General features: G+C 46.0%; 1 protein-coding gene across 1 annotated transcript in view; it reads left to right on the top strand.

Annotated features, from left to right (window-relative positions):
- The window catches only part of COL27A1 (collagen type XXVII alpha 1 chain), a 143,202-nt gene that overhangs the window by 32,062 nt on the left and 90,123 nt on the right, over positions 1–21,017 (top strand). Inside the window, exons 6-12 of the mRNA XM_027877854.1 lie at positions 4,412–4,465; positions 6,408–6,461; positions 11,314–11,358; positions 12,220–12,273; positions 14,600–14,644; positions 16,937–16,990; positions 18,198–18,242. Coding sequence (XP_027733655.1) covers positions 4,412–4,465; positions 6,408–6,461; positions 11,314–11,358; positions 12,220–12,273; positions 14,600–14,644; positions 16,937–16,990; positions 18,198–18,242 — 351 coding nt within the window. The remainder of the gene's footprint in view (positions 1–4,411; positions 4,466–6,407; positions 6,462–11,313; positions 11,359–12,219; positions 12,274–14,599; positions 14,645–16,936; positions 16,991–18,197; positions 18,243–21,017) is intronic.

Here is a 21,017-nt window from a genome sequence, read left to right as displayed (position 1 = left end):
TCCTGTACACACATTCTCCTTGGGTGGGATTTGGAGGTGGGAGTCACCCCCTGCAGTTGGACCTCCTCCTTTGCCTGGGATTGAGCACAGAAGTGCCTCTGGAAGGGACCTAATCTGCTGCAAAACCCTTCCAGGTGGTGTTTTAACTCCCAGCTCATTCTGTGTATAAAGCTTTGTGTTACCTAAAGACTTATAAGTTCCTGGGAAATGGGTTTGGATTGTTTTGGTGTGATTGTTTACACAGAAATAGATTTCTATTTTATAACATCCATGTGGGATTAAAGAACCAGTGGAGTTTTGGGAGGCAATGCTTAATAGAGGTTCCCAGTACCAGGAAAGCTGTAGGAAACAGCAAACACAGAGAAAGGTACGAGCTATAGAGCTGTCTTTTCATGATCTCATCAGTAGGCAGAGATGTTATGAGCACTATTGATGCTCTGGGAAAAAGATTCTGGAAACTTGGCATGCTGCCTCCACGTGATTAAAAATTAGGCACTGGAGACATGCTGGTGAACAGCAGCTGGCTTAAATTCTACAGTGTAGTTACATGGCCTGAAAAGTGAGGCTGTAAAAGTTCTGCATCTTAGTGTTCTGCATTTATTCTCCATCAATGACTTCCAGATCACACTTGTTGAGTTTTATAAGTCAAATCAAAGTTCTTTTATCTGACTTCCAGTCCTGCAAAATCCTGCCTAGTCCAATCTATAGAGTCAAACTATGTTTCTATGCTATAGGGTTTTTTTTCAAAAGCACTTTTAGCCTGGTCAGAAATCATCATTTCACTGTAAAGCTCTATTTGGTTGGTCACCTAATAGAAATTAAATCTTCCTATAAGCATTTTTCCTCCATCTGCATGCACAGTCTGTCAGCAGGAAACCCTCAGTGGATGCAGAGCTGTAACAATCTGCAGGAGAGATCTGGTGTCACAGGGCTGTGTGATATATCTCAGTTTTGTCCAGCCACCATTTGCAGGATTAGGATGTTCTACATGATGCTTTGTGCAAAGGAGTATTATGTTTGCAATGGGATGTGAGAGCTGGAACTCAGCCCAGGCCTGGGCATAAGTTCATCTCTAGAAAGGAGAGCCTGGTAAGCCCAGATTGCATGACCTTTGCATAAGAAACACTTTTTGGAAGGTGTATCAGCTCCCAGAGTTTTGACTTCCCTCCTTCCCTTCATTTCCCAGGCACCAGTCCCAGAAGATGGACTTTGCCCAAAAAAGAGTTGTATTTCACCCTCTTATGTTGCAAATGCCTCTAAGCCTGCACCTGAGACCTGATGTCTTGGTTTGGGTTGGAAGGGACCTTAAAGCTCATCTTGTTCCATCGCCCTGCCATGGGCACGGACATCTTCCATTAGACCATGTTGCTCAGAGCCCCATCCAACCTGGCCTTGAGCACTTCCAGGGATGGGGGTCTTGTTAATAGACCCAGCCCATGGTTTAAATTACAGTTTTGTGAAAGCTCAGCCTGGATAACAGGGCAGAGCAGCTCCAAATAGAACTTCTTTTGCCTTCAAGTGACTGTTGGACTTGGTCTTCCAAGCAGTTAATACCATGGAAAAAAACCCAAGCAATCCAAGAAAGGAAACTGAAATTTCCCAGATAGATACAGCTTGGAAACAATGATTAACAGCAAGTCATTGTCACTTAGGAAGGAACCCTGGAGCATAATTTTTATCAGCTGAGTTACCAGAGCTCTCAAGAGCTGTGTGTGAGGGCTGTGGTGTGATACTGCAGTGACGTGGGTGTTTGTGTGTGTGTGTCCTGTCTGGTTGTATTGCACTGGTGAGCACCAGCGTTGTGTCTCTGCATTTCAGAATCAACCCTGGACAAAGCCCACCTTCTTCTCGCCACTGGAACTGAGCACTTGTAATTCCTCAGGCTTAGGGAGCTGATCTTTAGCACGGAGCTGTTTGTAGCTGCTGAGCCAAATTCCTGCTGATCTGCTTGGGCATCGATCCACTGACTTCAGTGGCATTACACCCACTCGTGCCACCTGAGAATTCAGCCCGTGCTGCTTAGCTCAGCAATCTGTAACGTGAAACTGCTTAAGGGGGGCTTCTCACCACTCTTTGCATTTGTTTGTTTGGCCTTGGCAGTTGAAAAATCGTTGCATCTAGTAAGCAAAGAGTGATGATTGTAGATAACCTCTGAAATAGCTGTAGACTTACTCAGGGCCGAGGTTATGGTTGGTTGTGTGACCTGTAATTTGCTGGTGGGGCAGAAGGGATGTTCTTGCTAATGACTGCATGTCCTAATAGAGTTTGGGATTGGGAGAAAAGTCAGACAGGTGTGTTTTCAAAAGCCAGTGCAAAAGCTGGGTTTGCTGGAGGCTTTTGGCATCAGGCATTAGTATGGCTTGCTGCTCTGGATAAATTTCTTGTTATAACGCTTGAAAAGATTGAATTTTCAGTTTGGTGAATGGTTTTTCTCCAGGATAGATCATGAGTTTGGCTCACGGATGTTTAAAATACTATTAGTGGGATTGCAAAGCTGAGGTGTTTAAATTGCACAGCTCTGGACTTCTCCCAGGTAGGGGATAAAAAAACGCAAAAGAAAATAATTTCTTCCTGTAAAAGGGAAAGTTCTCAGTCAGTCGGGATGGGAAAGAGAGAAGCTTGTGGGCAAAGTGCTATGGCTTGCTGATAGACGAGGCTTAGGTTAATGCCCATGTTGTCATTGCTGTGTGAAAAGAGTTGAGCAATTAATCCTCAATTTCAGCCCTCACATCCAGGCCTCCATTCCCTCTGGTCTCGTTGCCATCTTGCTGATTAATCTTGGGGCCCTGTGATCCTGCCCATGGCTGAGTTCTCCACCTGTGTGGGGATCTCAGCAGTGTCCAACACAGAACCAGTGCAAGCAGAGTCTTTGCTAATGTGATCTGGAGCTCCCCAGGGAAAAATGCCAGAGGCTTGTATTCCTTTCTGTGGCTCAGAGTGATCGCATGGAGCACATGGCAAGATTTAGGGAGAGTGGTGGGTGTCTACCTGCTGCAGTAAATGAGTTTTCCAGAGTAGAAAAGAACACCCTGCAATCCTGAGAACTGTTCTAATCTGTTCCAAGCACTGGTAGCACCCACTGACTGCTCTGAAGCTCAAAGAGTGGGAGAATTGCCCTGATAACAGCTGCATGCAAAGCAAGATTATCTGCATGACTTCATTTACTGTTTGGAAAGCCGGCAGCCTTCATTCAGAATTTGTGCCGATGCATCTGCCTTGAATCAGCAGTGCTCCCTACAGTCCAGAGCCAAGCAGTCTCACTCCTGAGCCTCTCAGCTTATGGTGGAGGAGGAGAAGGGAGATTTACACTCTGCAAGGTGGGAAGTACGTGTGGGGTGGAGTTGCAGTGGTGCTGCATGGAAAAGCAGCTCAGCTGGCTGTCACTATTCCTCTGTGGTGATGAGAAATGCCAGTTAGTCACTGATATTGCTCCTTTGCAGGGTCTCCCCTTCCCTCCAGGCACCTCACTTGACAGCCATTAATTAACCCCCACAACTGTCCCGTGCTTGGTTTTGAATCCCCTGTGCTGATGTGACACACAGAGGTTGTGATTTATGATCCTAGGACTGTTAAATAGCCAGGGACTGATCCTGGGATACCTGTCCCTTTATACAGACCTCAGCTGCTTTGTGTGCTAACCCTTACCTCTCCCCTGCCCAAAGAATCTGGCACGCTTCAAATCTCTTCTAGATTTTCCTGCTTGTATCTCTCCCCCTTTTAGGTGCACGCATTACCTTTTAAGAACTCAAACTGAGATTTTCAAAGGAATCTATTGGAATTAGATAATCAAGGCCTGCTGAAATTCCAGGCTGTGTTTGTCGGAAGATCACAGCCTCGAATTTTAATTTCTCTCGTCACGGTTATTAAGAAGGAAAATAAAGAATACTGCCACTTAAGGTCAAGTGTGCTGCCTTCTGCCAGCCTGGGAGCCTCACAATTGCTCTGGCTGTTGGGAGTGTCTAATTAGTGTAACTTTCTCTGCAGTTTCATCTGTTCCTCACAGTTAAAAAAGCAACAGCATCTAGTGAGTTGTTGAGAAGGATGGTTTAGCCACAGTAATAGGCTTGGTAATTATTTTTGTGATGGTAGTTGTAGACAAGGAAGGAATCACAGCTGTCTGGTCTAATAAGTATCAAAAGTCCTGGCATTGCCTCCTTCCAGTTACCCTTTCTTTAGCCAATTTAATACTGTCAACTACTATTTAAAACTGAACTCTTTAGCAGAAAAAATCACTCACCAAAACCACCCCCAGCAAAACAGCTATTTCCTGCCACTTCAGTACATTTGGGATGTCGGGGCAAGACACAGATAAAGCAGAATGTTTTTCTAATGTGGAGGCTTGGTGGAAGCAGAACCACATCTGTGGGCTGAGTCCTTGGGTTATGTCATTAATGTGAGTTTTTAATTTCAGGGTCAGAAAGGTGATCCTGGGCTGTCGCCTGGAAAAGCTCGCAATGGGCAGAAGGTAAGATGTCACCCCGAGGGCACAGGCACCACGACCACTGTGTGCTTTTTATAGACACAGAGGGAGCCTGTACTGCAGCCACAAACATCACAGCTGCTCAAGTAGACTTAGGACTGGAAAATAAGACTTAGACCTTGGATTCAGGACTACAGAGAGAGGTCAGGCATTGACTGTGGTGCTCTGAAGTGCCCCCTGCCACAGCTTTTTGTTGTCCAAGTGTTTATCCATTTTATGCACAATCTGCATCCCAAACTGAAGTCTCTGCTGCTGCAGGCACGTGCCTGCTTGAACCCAGTGTTTCAAGTAGCACATCTGAGGTACAGCCACACAGTGCCAGCTCTGGCCATGAGGCTGGAGAAAAGAGGCAATGCCAGTGTAAGGAATAAAAACCTTGGAGGCAAAGAAAAGGATGTTCTTGCCGAGGAGCTGTGCTTTGTCCCACATTGCAGCCCCATCAGATTGCTGCAGTGAGAGCAGCCTTGCTGTCCCACTGGTGGGGGAAGGTAGAGGCTTCCCAGACCATTGTTTCAAACCAACACCAAGCACCCAGCTGGGAAGGGTAGCTGCTTTCTGGGTTTAGCAGTGGTTAAGGATCAGAGTTCTGCTAATTCTTTTCAATGAGTTACAACTCCCATTTTTGCTGTTTCACAGCTGAGTGATTTTCACTGAGGCAACAAGCTCTCACAGAAGTCTAGAAATGAACAGTGGGGCCATCAGCGCTCCACATCATCTACCTCAATTAGTTCTTTCAGTGGTGCCTGCACAATACTTGTTAATTCATGCCCAGGGCAGCAGCCTGGTTCTGTTCCTTTCACCCCAAGTCTTGCTATAAATACACAGCTCATAAAAAGCATCAGCCACGAGGAGCTCGGGCCCTTCATTTGAAACCAGATGCCTCCATGAAGCAAAGAGAGCCACACAATTGCAAGGTGGAAGGTGGTGCTAGAAAACGTTCAGAAGGCCAAGTCTGAAATTGTGCTTTTAACTTAACAGCACAAGATGCCTTTTGAAATTTCTGGTACACTAAACTGGAGCAGCATCACATAGAAATCATCCATCTGCAGGCTGTGGGACTGTTATCTTGCAGTCATGCTTGGTGTAAGAAAAGGAGAGATCCAGATCACTTTCTGCTTGTGTTAACACGGCTTTATTCCAGTTAGCAGTGATAGGAGTAAGGAGTTTCCAGCAGGAGTTTGGAGTGATGCCTAATTTTCAAGCTAGGTACTTGAAAATCATTGAATTTCAGTAAGCAAGCACAGCACAATGTTAGAGACTCTCAAGGGGTTTTGATCCTAATCTGAGGAGGCCGAAGTGGGTTGGATGTTGGGGAGTTCTCACAGCAGTGTGCTCATCTGCTCTATGATGGCTTGGGTGTGCCAGCTGGGATGTGATGCAATCCCCTTTCAAAAGCACAGGCCACTGAACAAACCCACCACAGCCTGCAAAGGTTCAATCCATGTCATATGGGCAGGTTAAATAATTCCACAGTCAGCACCATCTGAATGGGAGCCGTGGGCTGAGCCAGTGCAGTAGCAGAGTGTGAGCGCAGTCACAGCACTTGGCAGGAGGTACCTGTTGTTCTTATTGCATTTAGAAGCTAAAATTTCCTTGCCTTGGCGATTTCAATGCCTATTGAAAGGCGAAAGGAGCATGTGACTGAATGAGATCATTGAGGGGAAAAAAAGCGCATTCATTCTGCTGGCGAAAAGCTGGACTCCAGCAGCAGCTGCCATTAATTAACTGGGGTTATTATTTATACGAGCCAGTTAATAGAGATGTTGTTTAAATCTACACTTCTTAACCAGTCAAGTTTTGAAGAGTTGTGATTAGAACCAGAAATATCAATAGTTGGGGGGTGGTGTCGGGGAAATAATCGCAGTAACTACGCTGGGCACAGAGAAAATGTTGCTGAAAACTAATTGCACTTGCTTGCTTCCTGCAGGGAGACGTGGGCTTACCTGGTTTAACTGGGTTCCCTGGACCACCTGGTAGAAAGGTAAGAGTGTTCTTTTCTAGTCAATTAGATCAGTGTTTCTATTTTAACATTTTCTCCTGTACTTCTACCTAAAAGATTTAATTAAGTCCCAGTACCCATCCAAAGAGAGTTGTGCCTGTTTCACAGGTGTATGATCTAGGAGAAAGGCTCAAGTAACTGTCTAAAGTTGTACTAGCAAGACTATGAAAGATACGAAATTAAATTCTGGATACAGATTCTGTTCCTTCTTTTTATTCCACATCCCTCTTCACCCTGACACCGGGTCTTGCTCAGCAAGCTGAATTTAGTTCTGGTGCACCGATGTATTAACTAAATGGATCTACAACTGGCAGCAATACTCGAAGGTTGGATTCAGGACAGGTTTAGCATTCCAAGGAAACCCTGACTGTTTATCCTGGTCAAGCACATTTCAAGAAAGTATCTGTACGCCTTCCCTCTCTGTTTTGCTTGGAGACTGACAGCACCAGTCAGGTTTTACTTTATTTGCTTCTGTATTGATGCTTCAACATCATTAACATCACGAACAACATACTTATGCCAAGAAAAGGGTATGTAGGGATAAAAGACAAGATCCATCCCTGTCTTCCTGAGGGAGCAGTGTCTGTGCCTGTATCCAGGCATTCAAGACTGCACATCAGTACCTCAGCAGTTCATACCTGGAGCTCAGGTCTTTGGTATATCAGGGGCATTTCAGTCGAGCTTCCAGTTCCAGGCTGTGTTGGTAGGTTGGTTTCTAATTTTTGGAAGCTGGACCTGCTGCAGGGACCTGTTTGAGTGGGGTTCACTGGACATGACTCCCCTTCTCAGTAAGCCAGTATTGCCATAGCTAAGCTGAAGAGTTAAAATTAGCATCTTGTTTCAATCACTTCATCATTCAATGGGCCATTTATGATATACTATTCCTCAGGCCAATTAGCTGCACACAAACACCTACTCAGGTATGTTTTAAGACTCTGGGGAGAGAAAGGAGGTGTGGAGGAGGCTGAAAGAAACCCTCCCTCTCCATGGTTATTTGTTGTATGCTTTATGTTTCTGATATAATTGCCAAGAGTAGGGGCTGAGTTTATTTTTGCACTCCAAGGCTGGTCATGCTTGGGGTGCTGTGTGGAGTGGGAGTAATAGAATGATTAATTACCGATCTTTTGCTGTCACAAACAAGTTCTAACTAATAGGGTGCAAAGAATACCATTTTCCTGGTATAACAGCTCATAAAACAAAACCTTGTGGTTACGATCAGCAAAATGCAATGTCAGGAGTGCAAGGACTCATAGTGGAAAAATGGAGAAGGAACAGGAGATTGAACAAACATTCCCGAGTCCACCACATGGCCTTCACATCTGATCTCAGCTCCCCCAGGACAGGGCAAAGGCAGGGGTATGCTTCTGTTTCTTCAAGTAATGAGCAAGCTGGAGGTTGAAATTTTTCCTTTGGTGCAGCTTAAAAACAACCACCTCCCAGTAGCACTAGTCTGGCAGTGGTTTTGGTGTAACCTGGCTTTTATTAGCATCCTGCATTAAGAAAAAATTTACAGCTGTTGGAGAAATGTTTGGAAAAAAACTTTTTTTTTTTTTTTTTTTTTTTGTAATCTGGACTCCCTGCTGACACTCTCCCAGTGAAAATATGCTGGTGTTTGACTGAAAGGGGGCAATATGTCTTGGCTACTGGAAAACAGCAACACCTCGGAAATGGACATCCCTCCTGCTCACTCCGTGGAGGGGCTGTGGAAAGGGCTCTCAGGGCCTTGATCTGAAAGCACCATAAAGAAACCTTGTAACAGGCAAAATAATTTTCATGGGGGAGGACTGGAGAGTTGGATCTCAGAGCACCCCCAAAGTTGTTTTACCTGCACATGTCTATGAGTAGATGAAACTGCCTTTGAAGCAGCAGATGTAGCTCTCATCTTCTCCAGGAGAGCAAATAGTGCTTTTGCTGACCTGGGAAGGGTGGCAGGACTTGGATTTTCCCTCTGCCCATCCCTCTGGTGCCTCTGAGGTGTCTGTGGGCTTTGGCTTTTGGTTGGAGGCTGCAGACCACAGCTCTCTTGGAGATAATCTCAGCAGAGCAGCATCACTGCTCTAGAGGAGAAAACAGTTATAACAAAGTACGTTTGTAGAGGCAGCAGCAGTGAGAGAGGAAAAGCTTTGTTAGAGTCACTTAGAGGGTAAAAACAGAGCTGGGAAGTGGTCAGTGCTTCAAAACATCCTGTTATGCAGGTGTCATTCTCTGGCCTCTTTACTCCTCACATTTCCTACCGAAGTGTGGGATGATCCCTTTTAGCTAGGAGAGAGTGGATTATAAATATCATCACAGATGAGTAAATCCTTCACGGGAGTGCAATTTCCTTTCTAAATCACAGCCCTTTGTGTTGAGCACCCTGTAATCATCAGGAAGTGTTCAGATAAAAGAGCAAATGCAATTGTTGTCACACCCTCTGCCCTGTCATTTTAGTGCTATTTGAAGAGGATTTTAGCAGGTAAATAATCTCACTTTGCAGCCAACTTCAGTACACACAAGCTTTTCTGGTTTCTCCTTGCTATAATTAACCTGAGGCAGAAATAACTGTGGTATGATATGAAGAGACACAGGTTTGAAGCTTCCCAAAGCTCAGTATGTGTAGTGAGGAGGATATTTAGTAGGACACAACAGTAGTAGAGTGTGTCTACATATTTAACCTAAGTGCCATTCACCTCCTGTGACTGTAGGGTTAGCAATGCAGTGTTTGACTTCAGTTCAGGACCTGCTTTGAGCATCTCAAGGGACCATCATCCAACCACCTGCTCTGGGTGGACATTGCAGGCTGGAAACTCTTGTCCTGCAGGGACCCACTCGGAGCAGAATGGTTTGGAGCAGCCAAGCCAGGCACCTCTTTCTTATCAGTGGAGCAAGTGAGACATGTGTGAGTGTTTGTACTCATGGCTGCACATGCTCCAGCTGTCTGGAGACAAAGGTAGCTCCTGCTCCAGACTGGAAGAGCTGGGCAGAGGCCCCAGGAGGAAACCTTGTGGGTACTTGCTAAATCCCATGGCACAGCTGAACCCAGGGCAGTTTCTGTTGGCAGCTCTCACCTTCAGGCCAGACACCCAACCAGGGTGGAACATCTGGAATATCCAGGAGAGGATCTCATGGGGCAGATTCCTGGAGAGGGGCAGGGAGTCCTGTCTGCTGGTCCCACGCCAAGAGCTGCTGAGCCACTTCCAATTAGGAGCCCCTGGCTGAAATGCTCCAGCAGCATTTGGAGAAAGGACCTTCGAGGTGATTCAAACAAGGGCCCACCAGTAGCCAAATGGTCTTTCAGGTCAGCCACCACCTCATCAGGAGGTGCAGCTCCATCCAAAGTGTGAGCCACGGTACGTCAGCAAGGTCAATCAGGAGAGAACTGGTGAGAAGGGAATCAACATCTTTCCAGGCCAAAATGTCTGCAATAACAAGGAAGGAGGAATGCAGAGGGGAGCGGGCAGTGGCCAGGATGGCTGAGAGTGTTGCATACCACCGCCAGGGAAGGCTCAGGCTGCAGGTCTGGAATGGCCCATGGGAAGAATAAAAAAGCTGTTAAGCAGAGGTGTGGACCTGGAGGCAGAAACAGTTCCAGGTTCATCTGTTGAGTGGAGCAAAAGGCCAAGTGCTCAGTCACACCAGGGGCTGGTGGTGATGGCTTCCAGAGCAGGGATGCTCCCCACAGGTCTGATGTGTCAGAGCCCTGGCTGGGTGAGCAGCGGCGACTGAGTTACACTTAGCTGTAACCCATCCTGAAAGCATTTTGTTATTTCTGTAGTATTTGTGAAAGGATTGTTCCTTGTTTATTTTTTCTCTGCATTTATTTCAAGTTAAATTTTCTGCCTTTTTTTTTTTTTTTTTTAAATCTTGCTGGTAGCCCAGCTAAACAGTCATCTTTGTAGCTGAGTACAATCTTCTAATCTGCTCTGACTTAACTTGATGGGAGTTTGTTTTAAATAGCTGAAGAAAGATAATAAAGAAGAGGGGGAAAGAATTTGCTGCTTGCAGAATTTACTCTGTGTTTGAAGAGAGTTCTAGGTAAATCCAGGAGAAAGCAAATGCCCTCAGAAAACACACTGCTCAGTCTGCAGTTAAACAGGCTGCCCTTGTCTCCAGTGCCTGCATCCCCTCCCCAAAAAATACTGACAAACTGAAGCAGGTTTACAAAAGACCTGCGAGAATGATTTGAAGCCTGAAACACTTGCCAGCAAGCAAGCTGGACTGAAACTCATTCTAATTAATTCAGCAGAGAGAGCAGGTTAAGAGGCAGCTTGCTCACCACTGTCATCTCACCATGACAACATGTGATCTTGTCAGACTTGTAATAATTAGATTGGAAAAACTGGATGCTAGAATGAGTTCGAGGTAGAAACAGACCTGAAGTTTCCTGTGACAGTAAATGGTTGTTTGGGTGTTCTCCTGTGGCATTTCAAGTTCTGAAGTGAGAGTGACTGCTCTGAAACACCAGTGACTCACGTTGGGTAGTCCCCAATGTGCCCAAAGCCAACATTTAATCCTATAGGCCTGTGGTTTCCTGAGGATTAAGGATAGCTTTGCTCAAGGTGTAGATTACAAATAGACAGATCTGAGCATAGAGACCACTCCAAATGTGTTCATGGAGCAATTCCTGCTGGAGTAAAGCACCACCCCAGACCCCAGGGGGGCACACTGGCAGGTTTGGGCAATGCAAGCACAAAGCAGAACGTTAAAAGTTTGTTTGATTATGTAATGCTACCCCATATCTAAAATCCTGCTTCTCCTCAGAATTTTACTCCCACCTGCAAAGAGAAAACCAAACCAGATTATTTTATTATATTTTTGTTTCTTGTTACTCATCTCTTCCATCCTATTTTGACAGGGATATAAAGGCTACCCTGGACCACCAGGTCACCCTGGAGACCAGGTGAGTCTTTCCAGTTCCCAACACTGAACCTTTAAGGAGGGGTGGATATGCTGACTGGTGCTAGCTTGGCTCTGGTGCAACCTGCTCAGTGTGGACAGCCAGCTCCAAGATGTGCCCTGAGCTCCAGTGCTGCCACCAGACACTGACCCAGCATCAGCAGCACGGTGGGAGGAGACTGCCTTGGACTTTCCAAATTTAATTTCTAATTTTTGTTGCTCAGCCATGTTAAGTTTACTTGGGGGGAGAAATACCAGGTTACCCTCCTCCCCTTGTATTTGTCTTTTTACATTAATTTCACCTGGAGTTTACTAACCACATCGTGTTAAGTCCTAACATGTAATTCCCTTCCCAAAGCCCATTCCCCCTCTCCCCTTTTCTCCCCCCTCTTTATTTGGTTAAGTCTGATGTTTGCAGTGCAGTTAAAAAAAAAGGGCAATGAATAGCAGGCCCTGTTAGCAGTGATGTTAAAGGATATTATACATGAATCCATTTAGTTTTGAAGAATTTTGGCAGTGCTTCCCCAGCAGGAAAACGGTTCCATATGCCAGATATAGATGCAGCCTTACACCTTCTCTTAGCCTCCTTGTTTCAGACTATCTGCTGCTTTCCCTGCTCGTGGAGGGGGAAGGAAAACTCCATGCTTAGTGCATGGATCCCATTGACTTTGCTTCTCTGGGTTTTCCCCCCTCATTAATTTATTCCACTGTCTACTCTTAATATTTTTTTCCTCTCTGTAAATGTGCATCAGGTTAATCCATTCCACCTCCTTTTCCCCCAGCTCAAAGAATGGAGCGGCTAAAAATGCTTCCCAAGTGGGACATTCACCTGACCTTCTGTGCCTTTTCTTTTTTCTTTCCAAAGGGAGAACGAGGACCAGCTGGAAGTCCAGGTGCCAAAGGTTATCCTGGCAGGCAGGTGCAGTAAATCTCATCGTGCTGTGCACAGACTAGGGATTTGGGTGTGCAGGTAGCTAAATGTATGCCCTGCTAAATTCATGCCCCACTAAAGACAGTGCAGACCTCTAGAAAATGTCTGAGGATTTGAATATTTGACCTCTGAATGTTTTCCTTCTTCCCTCCCCAAGACGCTGTATCAATGATGTGCTCTTTCGAATCTGAAAGGTTGTTAGAAAGTATTTTGTGCCTATGATAGATAAAACTTGAATTTCTACAGCAAACTAACAAAATTTTGCTTCAGTATAACAACAGGGGAAAAAAAAAACACAATAGCAGAGCAAAGAAAGACACCTGCAAGCTGCTAATCTGGGATGGAAAAAGGTGTATTGTCGAAGGAGAGGATTTAGATGAACTCTCACTAGTAAATTGCACTAACATATACATATCTAAACACGTGTAAAATCATGCATGGACCACAAATATATAAATCACATTTGCAGCTGCAGGAAGATAATGAGAGAAAAGCAAGTCTTTGTTTTCATTCTGGAAAAGAAATTCACAAAGACAGCTATAGGAACGGAGGAGTGTGCACTGGAAAATGGATCAAGATTGGACACTTTGCTGTCTTACTGATATAAGATGCTGAGTAGTAGAAAGGAAATACAGAGAAAGAAATTGTAAGAACTTAAATGAAATCTATTGGAAGCAGAAGATCCAGCTCTGCAACATATTGTGGTGAAATGAGTTTGTCATGGTTTTCTAAAATGAACACATAAATGTTGGATTCTGCCACATTTATCTTTAAGCTAAAGGACCAGGCCGATGTCAAAAAGCCCGAGGGCTCTGTCATGAGTCTTTCAGACTTATCATGAGTTCAGATGTGAGATTTTTACCCAGATGTGTGTGCAGGTGATTGGATTAAATGTGAACTAGATCTGCAGAACAAGTCTACATCCCCCTGCCTCAGACTGTCGATAATGTATGACCCATTTTAAATTGAAAATTAAGTTGATACCTTGCTTAGCACACGGGAGAGTGCAGCTGGCAGAACTGGATGGGAGCTTTATGCACCTGACTAAATGCTCCATTCATACCCTTAAAAGGCTCTTAGAGATGTGCATGCCAAAGAGTCTCCTAGGTGTGAATGCATGTTAGATGACTAATAAGAAGAGGTCCAAGGTATTTTGGACAGACAAGGTTAATGAATGCTGTTCAGCAGTTCAGCCCTTCAGATAAGCAGGATGCAATCTGTGCCTTGGCATTCGAAGAACAGAAGTACCTTCTTAAAATGTGGTTTGGGCCAGGGAAGTGACTTTTTTTTTTTTTTAAATTTCTTTTTTTTAAGACAGCTTTTTTCAGCATATCTCAATGCTATGTGTATCCAGCATCAGAGCTGTTTACTTTACTGAGATTTTACTACTTGTTACTCCTGTCAGCTGTGCTGGCTCTGCAGCCCTGGGAGAGAGCGCTTGGCTCGGGTTTGGTTTGTGCATCACAGGCAGGATTGTTAACTTCACCCTGATGCCTGAAATCTTTGGCAACAGCACAGGAGCCAGGAAAGAGCACAGCCCGATTTCACATCCCAGGCTGAGCCTGCAGTGCTGCCAGCTGAAGAAAATATGGATTTAACCTTTTTTTGTTGCTGTCGTTCTCCTAGAAAATCCCAACAACATTTGGAACTAGGAAAAAAAAATTGATCTGGAAACTTGCTAGAAGATGATAAACATAAAAATTAATTTTGCATTTTTACAGTGTTGTTCTTCTGCAGTGGTTTAAGTGAGCAGCAACAGGCATAGAACTAGAATGGGGAATGTGTTTTCAATTCTTTCCATGGCTGCTGGTGCTGCAAAGGGTTAGAGATATCACAGTGCCTGCCCTGCTAAGTGACTTTCTAGGCTGCAGAAATTAGAGAGGCTTTCTCACTGCACCAGCGTTCCCTAAACAGGTATTGGAATACATTTGCTATGCCTGTGTTCAGTTGGGCAGGAAAATGAAAGGAGGGCTGTTGGGCACAGAGCAACACTGTGTGTCACATCCGAAATGTAATGCAACCTCTGGGCTCCCCACTGCCACAGCCCTTGTGGGCTTTATGACCAGAAATCTCTACTCCAGCCCCCGGGAAGGCTCCCTACGTGCAGCAGTCTCAGGTTCTGCCCAGTCCCAGCTCACCAACAATGGGAGATTTGTTATTTGTATCATTTTGTCCTTTTTTTTTTTCTCCTCTGTTGATACACCTTGGACTCGGCACTTAAAGCAGAACCACATAGGGACGGAGGGTTGGCACTGCTCATTACTTTAAGTTAAGCTTGTCCACATTTGTCTTTGTTTTTTCCCTTCTGTTCTAGGGTTTACCTGGTCCCATAGGGGAACCTGGCCCAAAAGGCACTCGGGTAAGCAGCCTTTCATTTGGCTTTTCTCTGCCTGTTTTTATCAAAGCCTCCTCAAGAAACTTTATGCTTGATTTTGCAATCCTGAAAGTAGTTGCTTTAAGTTGTTGGATTCAGGGGATTTGAACTGTGCACTGCTTGTTTATTGAAGCACTGCTAAATTTTTTGAATTAAACATGGAATGTACCGTGATCAAAGTTCCCCAGTAGAGTGCTGGTGATAAAGTCAGAGCTCACATTGCAAGGAGGGGAAAGAACAGCTTACAAATTCCTACCAGAGCCTGCAAGCCCCATCTCCCCAAGGCCTCTTTAGTTTCAATAAGTGTGGTTCAGTGGTCTTTGACCACACTGCACATGGGCTCATTTGGGTACAGTCCTGGTTTGGGAGTGATTTATATCATTATGCAGAACAGCAAGCCAGCATCTTGAAGTCATGTGCAAATACAAACAATATCTCCGTCCTGCCTGGTTGTGCTCACCAAATATAATTGCTGGGTGTTTATTCTCACTGCAAAGGATTTTATTTTTTTTCTTCTCTATTACTGCTTAAGGCTCTTATTAATCACATTTTAGTTCTTTTCCTGCAATTATAAATTCACAACGAGATTCCAAGCCAATAAAATCCCTCATTTCTCTAACATGTGATACTTTCTCTATATGCAGTAATTTCAACCAGCTGGCTTTCATCACTGGGAAAACTGCAAGGAATAAACAAATTCTGACCCTGTAGCTAGCTGTATTCCTGAGCTGGGAAGGGAGATGGCACGTTCAGTGTCCTGCAGGAGAGAGTAAGATCCAAGAGCACAGCTTGCTCACCTCACTTCTGCAAGGGCTGAAGTTTTTCCTTCATGCATCTGTTTCCCTGCCCTATCCAGGACCTTGTGTAATTATCACGTGGGAGATGTGCAGAATGCCAGACTTGGAAATTATTTTCCACTTTGCACCCCTGAGTGCTGAGGACTGAAATATTTATAAATACCCAAGAAAGCCATTTTTCAGTTCAACTGCAGTCAATGAGAATTGATTGCTAAGGTGAGATATGCACATTTTGTGGATTAAGTAAGCCAGCTCTGGACTCTTCTCCATCCTCCACCTCTGTTTTTTAATTCTGCAGGAAGAAGTTCAGGAGTAATGTGGTTTGATTTGGGATTCAAGAGGCAAAGACAGACAGGATCATTTTAATGTAGCACTGTTTCCCAGCTGGGCATTATCCCTAAAGGAAACACAACCTGAAGGGAGCGATGGACTGGTGAAAAAGTTTGGTGGCATTGGCAGTAAGAGATTTAGTGATGATGGAGAAAGAAAGATGAGAGAAAATCAGTGTTAGCACTTGGCTCTTGTAACAGTGAGGTGCCACGGAGGGGGCTCCCTGCTGAAATCCACTTCCTCTTGATTCATTTGGCACAAATCAGTCCTTTGCAGGGGCCCAGCACACAAGGTAACTTTGTCCTGACTGCTGAGCAAAGGGATTAAACACAAGGCTGCCATTGTGGCATGGGATGGGGAACATGGTGTTTTATGCAGCGTGTCTTGTCTGAGCAGGATCCCAAGGCCACAGAGAAATGTGTGGAAGGACCAGGTTTTATGTGAAACCCGTTGGTGCAAAGGAGGTTTGCCAGGGTGTCAGAGGATCTGTGTGGATGTACAAGATAAGCCTCACACATGGATCCAACGAGCCTGGAATGGCACATTCAGCCCCTCCCAGCCCAGGGAAGGCAGGAGCCCTTGGTGCTTGGGGTTTGCACAAGGTCTTGGTGGTGTGACAGAGCGTGCAAGGACAGGCTTTGGGCAGAGCCAGGACCAACTCTCACTCCCCTCAGAGCCCAGGTGCCTCAGAAGGGGCTGCAGTGTGTGACCTCCAGGTGACAGAATACAAGCAGAAAGGGCTTGGTACAACAGGACAGCTGGAAATGACTGCCAAAGGCAAGGAAAGAGCCCTTGGGGAGACAAAGTGAGGTTCAGACCTGTGGATTACTTTTGCTATCACTCTTGCTAACCTTGAACCAAGCTCCATTTCCCTCAGGTACACTTAGAGCCAGCCCAGGTAAGGTCTCTTTTTGCTGGCCTCTTCCTGCCTGGAGTCCTCATGATCCCTGGTGTGAGGGTATGTGCCCTTGGACTACATCGTGGAAGCCAGCACCATGCAGTCCATGGGCATATACACTTGCCTCAAGGTTTATTTCATCACGGCTGCCATTGACCAACGCTGGAGGTTGCTCTGCTGTCCAGGAAAGACAGACTGACTGGAAGCTAATGGAGAAATGTATTTTGACTACCTGTTTCCTCTTTCCTTTAGGGGTATATTGGTCTCCCAGGATTGTTTGGGCTACCAGGGGCTGATGGAGAACGAGTGAGTATTTTGTGGAGAAAACCTTGGTGTGTTGGTTGAATGCAGTTCTTCAGAGGATGTAACCTTCGCTATCCCTTGTTCCCAAGGAAAGAGGCGAGCACACCTCATGCTTAATTGTGCCTTCCTTGGCCTCTTCCTCCCCTTGAGTGAAGACCTGTATAATGCTGACATTCAGCTCAGGAGAACCCAGGCTTCAGGCAGGGCCGTCAGACCTCGCTGTTGACTACAGAGGAGTTCTGTATTTTTCCTTCACTTAAAAGCTTATCTTCCTCCTCTCACTCGCTAGTTCATCTTAGTGGCGTGGGATGGGGTGGGGTGGGGAGAATGTACATGGAAATTCCCTGCTCCCACAGGAGTTTCATCCCAGCCACGGTGTGTCAGCATTCTGGGTGTCCAACTGGAGATGTCTGGAAAGAACCTGGCTCTTGGAAGGAAGAGTGCCTGGGGTTTCCTGGCAATGGCTTTCCTTCGAGTTGGATTGAGTTGGGATGGGGGCAGGCAGCTGTGGCTGCTGTTCCCATGTGTCCTCCCTTCCTCCCATCCCTTCCCCAAACCCACGTCTTCAGAGCTTTGCAGGACCTCCCTTGCTTTTTTGCTCTTCCCCCCTCACATCCCCCACCCACCCGCCCTCTTCCCATCCAAGGACACAGCTCTTCCCACCACAAGAGCTCCTAAAGAAGGTCTCTGGAAGACGAAGATCGTTCCATTCCAGCTTTTTCTCCCCCAAATGCAATCTCCAGAAACGCGAGGCCCCAGGAGCACGTGGTAGTGAGCGTGTGTGTGTGCCTGCCTGGGAGGGGACTGCCCTGCGCTGTAGCCACGCTGATTTAATGCTTGTATAACTAAATAAGAAACACAAACACGAGTTCTGCAGCGAGTGCCTCGGCGGTGGCCTTCACTCGGTTCCAGACCAGTAGCTTAATGACTGCTCCTGCTAAGCACAGCCCCAGCCTGCTGCCCTGGGTGGGGATGCTGCCTGCGCGTGTCCTCGGGGAGGCCGTAGTTAATGGGTGAAGGTTAATTGTCTTCTGCTCTCGCAGCTGACTGCGAGTAGCTGACATTTTGATTCCCGAACAATGCCGTAGTCATTAGCCTGTTTTGCATTCTCCTTTCTCCTCTTGATTTGTTTTGTATTGTTGGTTGGCTGTTTGCTTTCTCAACCAGACGTATTTTTTTTTTCTCTCTGTGTTTTTTTTTTTCCTTGCAGGGGATCCCTGGAGTTCCTGGGAAGAGGGGCAAGATGGGTAGGCCGGTAAAGTTTTTCCTCGTCTATTATGCAGACCTTGTTGAATGAAAACTGGAAAGAAAACATCTGGCTTTTGGCTGGGTCCCTTCATATCTTCTGATGGGAGCTAAAGGGGGAGATCAAACAAACCTTTCCCTGTATTTCTTTTCAAGCAGGAAGAAAAGCAGAGATATTGTTATCTTCCTTTCTTCCATGCTCTGCCCACTCCGTGTTCTTTTTCACACCATCTGCGTGCTCCCTTGGGTCTTACACTTCTCAGATTCTCTTCCACAATGTCTTCCCCCCTTGTCCTCCCTCTGGCCAGCCTCTTCCCTGGACACACCTTTTAATTCCCAACTATGATTGCAACATCCCAGGCGTTTATACTCTCTCTGTTCCATCTCCTGATCTGTACTCCCACCAGTCCCATCCCTTTTGCTTCTTCTTACTGTGACTCTCTGCAACACTTGTCCCCTGCTTTGTGTAATGCAAGTGCAGTTTTTGTATAGAAACTTTTTTGTCCTGGGTGGTGTGACAGATCACTGGGAAGACATGTTTGAGGAGCAAGGAGACCAGGTAGGTGTTAGAGCTTGGAGGAGGAGGAGGTGTTTGCAGGTAGGGCTTAAGATAAGGTGGAAACTGTGAGAGCTGCATAGAAGAACAAGGAGGGTTGTTCTGATTGTAGCAAAAAGCAAAAGCAGTTGGGAAAAATGTTGAAGTAAACAAAGGAAACAGGGAAAGAACAGAAATAGAGCCTTTCCCACATCAGCCTTCTTCCAAGTAGTTCTGCATGTCTGTCTCCTTTAGCAAACTGGACAAAGTTTTTTGCTCCAGGAATCAGTGCAGTGATCAGGCATGATGGAACTCTGTTGTATCTCATTGCTTTTGCACCTTGTCCTTCATGTTAATCTGAATTTGTCTTGACCTCTGGACATCATTGCACTCACATTTCTTGTAAAATGTCCACTCACCCACACACAGAAAAATCCAGTGCTTTCCCCTTGTCCCTCTTGCACGCAGAACATACTTCCCAGGAGTCCCACGCCTACCACTTGCTGGTGTTCCCACTGAAAAAGCCGTGTAGACATCCCCAGAGTGCCACGTTCATCCTGGCTGTTCTTCTCTGCCTGAGATGGGGAGAGGTCAAGCAGATTTTTTTGGGAAGTAGTGGAAATCTGTACCAGATCTTACGGTTTTGCAAGGGGATGGTTGCACCAGAACACCCCCCGTGATGAATAACTGCAGGGCCCGTGGATGTAACCATGACTCACAGGCCAGGGTAAAACAAACACAGCAACTGTCGTTAGGTGCAGGGGCTCTGCTCTCTGCCTCAGTTCTGCACAGAGCACGCTGCAGTGTTCCAGCTGTGGGTTGGCCAAGATTTGTAATCTTCCAGGCAAGGGTTTGTGTCTGGCGGTCACTGTTACGAGCAAGGGGCTCCCCTGAGATCAGCGGGGAATCTCTCAGCCATGGAGACATTTAGGCTGGCATCTAAAGAAGGATTTAAATGGCTGAGCATGAGCACCTTTGTTCTGCTTGGCTCCTTCAGAGAGTTTTGGCTCCATCCCTGTTTTATGATATCGGATTTAGTAAGAAATCTTGAATGGGCCGATGCTGCCGATTTGTACTTCCGAGCGTGAACAGAAAGATTAAGTGACATCCAGAGTTATTCAGGAAGTTGCTGAGAGAATGGAAAGCAGGAGCCAGATGACCTGGTTCTCTTCCCAACACTTATCTCCTGGCTGGTGCTGTCTCCCAGCTGGTTTAGGGTGTTTGTGAGCCTTCAGGGATTTTTCTGGTCTGTCCCATCTCTCCCATCCCCACATTTGCTGGCGTGGCTGCTGTTCCTGTGCTATCTCAGTGTTGTCATTGGAGGGGAGAGCACTTGGAAGCCCTTATGAGCTACCATCACAGCTGGTAAATGCTCTGGATAGTAAGGAAAGAGTTGGTATCACATATTTCTCTACCCAGCCTTGTTTGGGGAGACCAGCAGTGGGTAAATGCTCAGCTGAGGAGGAGCAGGGGGCTGGAGGAGTTTGCATGTGACACCGTGGGCCTCTGAGAATGATGTAAGAGGGAATGATTAAAATAGAAGAATTGGACATGAGTCAGATCTTGAAATCCTTCCAGGGAAGTTAAGTTTTGCAGAGCTGTGAGGGACATGGTGAGTCTGTCGTGGAAGCAGTTGACTCCTCCTCCCTGCCCGGCATCAGCGATGCGGGAGGTGAGTGCATTCCATCATGTGGGCCCTGGAACTCTGGAGAAGGAGAGGGATGGGGGTGGGCTGGGGGGAGAGCTGTGATTGAAGGCCAGTGCGCAGGGGAGGCTGAAATAACATCTCCAGGTCTGACAGTTTTGAGGGTGGGCTGAAGAGCTGGGGCTGAAGTGGCTGGTTGCTTAAACCCTCAGTGTTGCCAATGCAGTGGCTGATAAGACTGGCTTTTTATGGTGTTTTTATGGATTCTTATGGTGTTCAGCTGAGCAGGTGACCAAAAGAAAAAAAAAAAGGATAAAAAAGGACCCATTGGCGTGAGGGCAGCAGGACTATGGTCAGCACCATGCTGGGAGAAGGAGTGAGAGAAGTTGTTGTTACCCTGCCTTGCCATGCACAGACAATATGTCAGTCGTGGTTTATCTTTAGGAAGGAGCTGAGCTGTCACTGAAGGAAATGACCCATGGGAAGAGCAGGAGATAAAGCTGGTTTGAGAAACACCAAGCTGCAAGTGCTGTGCTTTTCTTACATTGTGGGGGATGGATAGCTACAATTAGAAATATCTGCACTGCAGATTGTATTAAACTTCA

The sequence above is a fragment of the Empidonax traillii genome, unplaced genomic scaffold (assembly GCF_003031625.1).
Source record: "Empidonax traillii isolate 1590-97213 ecotype Southwest subspecies unplaced genomic scaffold, ASM303162v1 scaffold34:size3740991, whole genome shotgun sequence".
NCBI lineage: Eukaryota > Metazoa > Chordata > Aves > Passeriformes > Tyrannidae > Empidonax > Empidonax traillii.
This window is presented reverse-complemented; position numbering and strand designations above follow the sequence as displayed.